General features: G+C 51.2%; 1 protein-coding gene across 2 annotated transcripts; it reads left to right on the top strand.

The window, feature by feature from the left end:
- The first annotated feature begins 558 nt into the window (after window positions 1-558).
- LOC136286268 (serine/arginine-rich splicing factor 7-like) lies at window positions 559-6,762 on the top strand. 2 transcript variants are annotated; one of them, XM_066177655.1, is made up of 9 exons: window positions 559-632; window positions 951-1,131; window positions 1,269-1,445; window positions 2,444-2,518; window positions 2,600-2,701; window positions 3,283-3,336; window positions 4,572-4,616; window positions 5,173-5,208; window positions 5,836-6,762. In XM_066177655.1, the coding sequence occupies exons 1-9, from the start codon at window positions 611-613 to the stop codon at window positions 5,858-5,860; spliced, it is 717 nt and encodes a 238-aa protein (XP_066033752.1). In that variant the 5' UTR covers window positions 559-610; the 3' UTR covers window positions 5,861-6,762. The 2 variants fall into 2 exon arrangements, with proteins under 2 accessions (XP_066033752.1, XP_066033753.1); XM_066177656.1 differs by lacking the exon at window positions 4,572-4,616.
- The last annotated feature ends 273 nt before the right edge of the window (window positions 6,763-7,035 follow it).

The following is a 7,035-nucleotide window of genomic DNA, read 5'->3' as shown; positions in this document are numbered from 1 at the left end:
ACATCCATTCCAACTGGAAATGTCGGGAGGTGCCGACACACAACATCTCCAGCTGCGTGTCAGCCGTGAGGGGATGAACCGGGGCCTGAACTCCCAAGGCTGGCTGGGGTGGATCCGAGGTGTGAGCCATCACGGGAGCCTTGGAGCAGTTTGGGAATGCCTCGTTCCAGGGACGGCACCGCTCCTGGCCGCGGAACACGGAGCGTGGCGTCAGCTCCTTCTCCCTCAGCGCAGGGAGAGGCCGTGGTGGCGGTACAAAGCGCACCAAGCGGCTCCCTATTTGTCTGGCCCCGAGAGCCGGACAGGAGCTGTCGCTGCGGGCTGGCGGGGCGGGCGTGTGGCCGGGAGGAGCCGGAGCGCGGCCCGTGTCTCACGTGTCCCCCAGGTGTCCCCCAGGTGTCCCCCAGGTGTCCCCCAGGTGTCCCTCAGGTGTCGCCAGGCGTCCCCCACGCCCGCGGGGCCGCCGCACGGGGCCCGCCTCTCGCGAGAGCCGCGCGCGCCCCAGCGCGGGCCCGCCCGGCCCCGCCCCGCCCCCGCGCGCCGCGCAGGCGCTCCGCCTGTTCGCTATATAAGGGTCGCGCCCGGCCGCGCTCGCGCTGTCGTCGGGAGGATGTCGCGATACGGGCGATACGGTAGGCACGGCGGGCAGCCTGGGGAGCCTCGGAGTCGCGTGGGGGCTTCTGCCGTGGGCGGGAGCGCGAGGGGAAGGCGGCGGGAGCGGCGGCGCTGGCGCCGCTGCGGCGGCGGGAGAAGGCGATCGTTCCCCCGGGCGGCCGCTGAGGGCTGAGGGCGGCGGCGGCGAGGAGTGAGGGGAGGCCGGGGCGGCCGCGGGCTCTGTGGGGGCGGGCGCGGCCCGGCGGGAGCGCTCTAAGATGGACGCGGTGTCAAAGATGGCGGCGGGGAGCGGCGGCCGCGCGCGGCACTGACATGGCGGCCGCGGGTCCCCGCAGAGACCAAGGTGTACGTGGGCAACCTGGGCACGGGCGCCGGCAAGGGCGAGCTGGAGAGAGCCTTCAGCTACTACGGGCCGCTGAGAACCGTGTGGATCGCCAGGAACCCGCCGGGGTTCGCCTTCGTGGAGTTCGAAGACCCCCGGGATGCCGAGGACGCTGTGCTCGGCCTCGATGGGAAGTACGTGCGCGCCTGGAACTTCTTGGAGGGCCGCAGCCCTGGGCCTCCCTACCCCACACCCGTCATGGGTTTCTCGCGTTCGCTGCTTGAGCGCAGCAGAGCAAACATTCCTTGGGCTAACAGCTGCTGTGTTACAGGATAATATGCGGCTCCAGGGTCCGAGTGGAAGTATCCACCGGGATGCCGCGCCGCTCCCGCTACGACCGGCCCCCCGCCCGGCGCCCCTTCGACCCCAACGACAGATGTTACGAGTGCGGTGAGAAAGGCCACTATGCCTATGACTGCCACCGCTATAGCCGGCGGAGGAGGAGCAGGTACGTGCGGCGCCGGGGCGGTGCCTTGCTTCGCCAGCTCGCTGTTGTGTAGTTCTTGTTAGCAAAGAACACGATGTTACACCGGTTTTAACTCTAATTGTCGTAAGTCAACAGGTGTATATCACAAAAAAAATTTTTTTTGCTAATACATATAAAATGTTAATATCTTAATAATCAACCTGGTCAAAACCTTTCAGGTTTCTTCGTTTGAGTCAGTCGCCTTGATTCAGAATGTCACGAGCCTTAAGATTTCATGCTGAGGCGCCTTGCAAATCCGACACTTAAGATCCTCCTAGACCTTGAGGTGATCAGCATAAGAGGCCAGATCCCCTCGAGCCATCTACACGTAGCTTCACCTTATTCTTTAAGGGCAGAAAATTTGAGACGGTGACCGCCGTAACAGTAAATTTGGCTTTCAATTGGGGCCCCCCTCCGGTTTAGAAAGAGGAACAGCAGATTGACCACATGCCCAGCTAGAAAAATCTTCTTGCGTCAATCAAGCCTCACCCTGGCTCATTGGGCTGTCAGTTTGATCGTCGTTAGATTGAAGAGAACTCCTGCCTAGATGCAGCGCTCGCCTATAGATACTTCTAGATCGTCTAGATCTGCTAGACCTTGGGCCAAAGAGGGTCGACCTGCAAACTTGCAAGGTTTATTTTAAATACGCATTACAGTGTTTTCTATTCTAATGTAATTCTGCAATGTAATTCAGCTTTAACATTTTTCTAGGTAGTAAAAATGCTCAAGACAAAAGTAGGCCCAGACATTTTTCCAACTGACAGATGATAGTGGTGTGTTTTTTGTTGTTTTGTTTCGTTTGGTTTTTTGGTTTTTCTTTTTTTGGTTTTTTTTTTTTTGTTTTTTTTTTTTTGCTTTGTTTTTAAATTCTCTTTTTAGTTGTCTGAAAAAAAAAAAAAAGTTTTGACTTCAGCAGGGCCTCAGTGGTGCTGGCTGCTGCAGCTGTCTGCTGATACCTGTTCTTTCTAACCTCAACCCAGGTCCCGGTCGAGGTCCCGCTCCAGGTCCCGAGGAAGGCGGTACTCGCGCTCGCGCAGTCGCAGCCGTGGTCGGAGGTAGGGCTCTGCCTTCTGTGCTTCCCTTCCTTGTCTGTCCTGAGAAGCCCCTTGCAGTGATGGTTTTCCCTGCGTTTGTAGGTCCAGGTCAGCCTCCTACCGCCGCTCCCGCTCCATCTCTCCTCGCAGATACAGATCCTTCTCGCCCCGCAGGTCCCGCTCGGGCTCCATAAGGAGATCAAGGTACGTGGTGATGTTCAGCCCACAGCACTGCTGAAGGGCACAGAACTTGGAGCTGAAGTATAAACTGGATATACCACATAGGATGTAGTCAGGGGGTTTTTGCAGTCCATATGTTGCTAGGAATCTTTGTGGTGGTACCTGCGTAAGAGCAGCTCAGCATACTTTGTTAAAAATTTCAGCCTGTAGTTTTGGAACTGCTCTTTCTGAGATTTTATTTTTCTTTCTGTCATTATACCAAAGTTACAGTATTTCTCTATGGTTAAGGTTTCCAAATTCAGCTTCAAGTGTACAGGGTGCAATTGCTTACCACCAGTAAGACAGTGGGATTCATTTTACGTGCTTGGCAGTACTGACCAAAGGTGCTACATCCATCTAATAACAAAACTTACTTCTGCAAAAGCCAGAGTCCAACAAAGTTCTCAGTCTTCTGGGAATAATCTAATCTAATAATAAGCATTACTTTTGCAAACCCCACAGTCCAGCAAAGTTCTCAGTCTTGTGGGACGTTTGCAGTAACTGGTGTGTGTGTCACCGGTATATGAAGCATGGGATAGTAGAGCTTTGATTTTTTTTTCCCCCAGATCCAGGTCCAGGTCACGCTCCAGGTCCCGGTCTGTTGTATGGCCTCGAAGCAGGTGAGACACTTGTTCACTGGTTTTAATTCAGGCCAGTAATGGTTTTGGTGTGGTGTGTGATTGTGGTGGTGTGTGTGTGTGTAGTTTGTTCGGTTTTGGGTTGTTTTTGTTTTCCCTGGGGGCATTTTTCTGGAAGCACTTAAGAAGGCTGTCCAGCAGAACAGTATTTGCACTTAATGATTGATGCCTTTTCACAGACAAAAGCAGTGGTGTACAATTCAAGGTCTGTGGAGAGAATTCTTTAAAAACAAATTAATTCTTAGGTGTGTAGGAAATGGAGGATGGGTTTGTGTGCTGTACTTCCACCCAGCAGTGGAAGAGATGCTCAGGATCAGTTCTGGGTGGTTGTGAGCATTCCCATGGCCAGTAACTGTGATCCAGTAAGAAGTTATTTGTTCTGGGGGGAAATGAGAGTGGCTCAGGACAGTGACCAGGAAGGTTTCAAAGCAGTGCCAAGTAACATTCTGTTTAACACGTGCCAGCAGTGTCCTTGTAGAATGTCTGAGGTAATAGGCCAGGTAAAAGTGAATCTCTGTTACCCTCCAAAAGCAGTCGTGTGCAGAAATAGAGTAAAAGTATTTTGGTTGTTTTGGCCAAGCTTGTTGAACGGAGCATTCTAGTGTCGAGTGATAGCCTAAGTTCTGACCCTCTAGGAAAATAGATTTTTTAAGTAACAGCAAATATTTGAGTTGATAAAGTAAGATGTTAAATGTGGGAAGAAAGTCTCACTGTAGATTCAAGTAGATTTTAACTGCTGAGATAAACTGGGAATAGTGGCGGTGTATTTATAGATATTGGTGCAGAATCTATCTTTGTTTGAATAAAACTGGCCTTGGGAACTTGAGCTAAAGAACGCAGCAGCTCTTCAGCACACACGCTTACTTGTGGCTGATCCCAGGCTGTTACTGTGCTGTTCAAACACTTTCTGAGATGACACTTGATACTATTCTTCCCTTTCTAGAAGGGGTACTTGCAGGTAGGAGAGAAGTGTGGGAGTCTGGTGTGGGGTCGTGTGGAGCTTTGCTGGGGAGTTTCCTGTGCTTGCCCTTGTCCCTCCTGTTCAGTGGGGGCTGCAGTCAGAGCTCCGGGATCCCCTGGGAAGGGCTGCAGCTCCGGAGCTTCCCCCTGCGCCTGCTGCTGCTGCCTGGGGAGTTTGCTGTGTCTGCTGTAGCTAACTCTGTGTGTGTGCATGCCCACTGCCTGCTTTGCTGAGCTTTATTTTTCTCCTGTTGTAGGTCTGAGTCTCATGGTAGATCTAAATCTGGCTTACCTGCTAAAAGGTGAGCGTTCAACACAAGTACCACTCAGTTGGGTTTTGTTCTGCTTGCTGGGGTTTTTATTTGGGTTCTTTGGGTTTTTCCTCATCATTCAAAATGTCTGTTTGGACCAATATTTCACAGTAGTGCAGCTGAAGGGTTGTTTTATTTTTACTTCTCACAGCTCATTTCAAAAACATTTTTCATACATTATGGGTTTTTTTTTTTTTCTTTTTTGTGGGACAACAAATTCTTCCAGGATTTGGCACACAGATGTTTTTCACACATTATCACAAAAAAATATTTTTTGACAGGATTGGGGGCATATTTCCTCCTCCCTTTGTTCTCGGATGTCTGTAGTTCTCCCTCTCCCTCCCTCTGCTGTGTGTCGCTCTTCTCCCAAGGGCTTCCAGCATTTCCCCTCTCACCTGCAGCTTCTTGCTTTCAGTACCTGGGAGCACTTGCTGCCAGCAGTGTCAGTGCATTTCATTAACGACCTCAAACTGTTCTGGTTTGAAATACCGAGAGCCCCCGTATGTTCCAACCACACTGATTGGTTTGTTTGTTTGTTTTTAAACAGCCGCTCAAAGTCCAGATCACCATCTCCAAAGAGAAGGTAGGAATGTCTTACAACTGATGTCTGTCAATAGCACTTGAACAGTTCCTAGAGAAGTTAGCTTGGTTAAAGATAAACGCTCAGGTTTTTTACTTGCCTGAATCTGTGAGGATGAATTGTTTATGGGCATTTCCTGCTGCTGGGAGTCAATGTCATGAGAGAAACTCCTGAGGAAAGCTGCTTTAGTGAAATGTTGCTGAGGAATTCAGAATCTAGGGAACAAGTGAGTAATGTAGGGTGTGGAGCAAGCCATGGAAGCGGTGTAGGATTAAATTCCTGCTGGTGACTCCTGCAGGCTCAGGAGCTGCCAAGCTGTGCTCTGCTCCATGGAGGAAGCTTCCCTGTATTACCAGAGAAGTATGTGCTGGAATTGAGATTTCTGAGCAGGCTTCATGTCTCAGCTCTGTTAATTAGCCTTCAGCTTTCAAGCTTAAAGTAGTTTCTAAGTTAATAATGAATTCATTAAGTAAAATGCAACACTCCTTTCCTTATTTTAGACCTGTAAATGGAAATAGGGGCAGAACTCCAGAGGAAGCCTGGGGTAGCATGCACAGTTTCTGTTGGTTTTGCCACAGGAGTTGTTCTTAATGGTTTTTGGTTGGTTTTTTTTTTTTTTTTCCCTTTCAGTCACTCACCATCAGGAAGCCCTTGAAGGAATGAAAGTCCTAAAAGAATGGGTTCAAGATTAAGAAGTTTAGTACAAAAAAATATTTTGTTTACATTATAAGGGATTTTGTGATGTAAGGGCTTAGTCCTAGAAGGCTGTTTCTATTGACTAGCAATTGGCATGAATCTCTTGTCTCCTAAAAGTCTTGTTAGCAGACTAATACAAAACTCTTCTGTTGTGTTTGTGTTCTGTGATCTGAAAATGTTGGGTTGTTTTTTTTTTTTTAATTGGTGCATTGCAATAAACTGCATTTCTAACTAAGAACCCAGTGGTGACAACCCTGCTGCTGTTACATTTGGGAGGGGGAAGCAGGCAGTGTGTCCCCAGGGTGAAGAACAGCCGGCAGGCTGGGCCAGGCACGTGTGTGCGTCCCAGCAGAGCTGCAGCCGCAGGGAGAAGGTGCCAGGGGGCTGCTGTGTCCATGCTGCATTGTGTTACCTTTTTTAGGGGGTTGGAGGGGTTCTCGGGAGAGCACAGGTCCTGAGCACAACCTGCACGGGCTCAAGCAGAGGAGCTGGGGGGAATTGAGAGCACAAGGTCCTCGTGGCTGGATCCATCCTGGCACTGATGTGTCCCCAGGAAGGGCCTGTGCTGATCCCTGGTTGCTTGGGGAAACCAGACCATCCCCATCCCACCGGGGACAGGTTACTGAACTAATAAAACAGTGCAGGATGTATCTTGGCCACCGAGACTGATCTTTGCAGCTGCTGACGGCTGTTAGAGCAGCAAGGACAGGGGAGTGCCAGGTGCTTTTGGGAAGGACAGCACCCTGCCTTCCCTGACTGGCCCAGCACCTGCCTGCCCCAGGGAAGTGGGGAATGAACTCCTCACTCCGCTGTGCCTGTGTATGGTCTTTGCTTTTGTTTCATTAAACTGTTTGTATCTCAGAGTGTGAATTTTGTCACATCCCATCCTCTCGCTCCTCCCGGTCCCAGGGAGTGCCCCATCCCAGCAGGGCTGCCCTGGCCCCTCTCCTCACAGGGGGACAGTGTGTTGGTGTGAACTCCTCCTCACAGTTCCTGGGTGTTCCTCAAAGAATGCAGCTGTTGTCCAGTGTCCCCCCGGCACTCACCATCGCTCCGGGGCACTGCCACGGAGCGAGGCCACGGGGAGGGGAATAAAACCATCCCTTCGTGCTGCAGCACTTGATCACACACGGA

Source organism: Chamaea fasciata, unplaced genomic scaffold (genome assembly GCF_029207755.1).
Source record: "Chamaea fasciata isolate MVZ Bird 193981 ecotype frontalis unplaced genomic scaffold, bChaFas1.0.hap1 SCAF_3, whole genome shotgun sequence".
In the NCBI taxonomy this organism is placed as follows: Eukaryota; Metazoa; Chordata; class Aves; order Passeriformes; family Sylviidae; genus Chamaea; species Chamaea fasciata.
The sequence above is the reverse complement of the archived record's forward strand: the minus strand, read 5'-3'. Positions and strand labels throughout refer to the sequence as shown.

Coding starts and splice junctions, on each gene's coding strand:
- LOC136286268 (XM_066177655.1), top strand. CDS start 611: ATGTCGCGATACGGGCGATACG. Junction 1,132..1,268: donor GTGCTCGGCCTCGATGGGAA/GTACGTGCGCGC, acceptor GCTGTGTTACAG/GATAATATGCGGCTCCAGGG. Junction 5,209..5,835: donor TCACCATCTCCAAAGAGAAG/GTAGGAATGTCT, acceptor TTTCCCTTTCAG/TCACTCACCATCAGGAAGCC.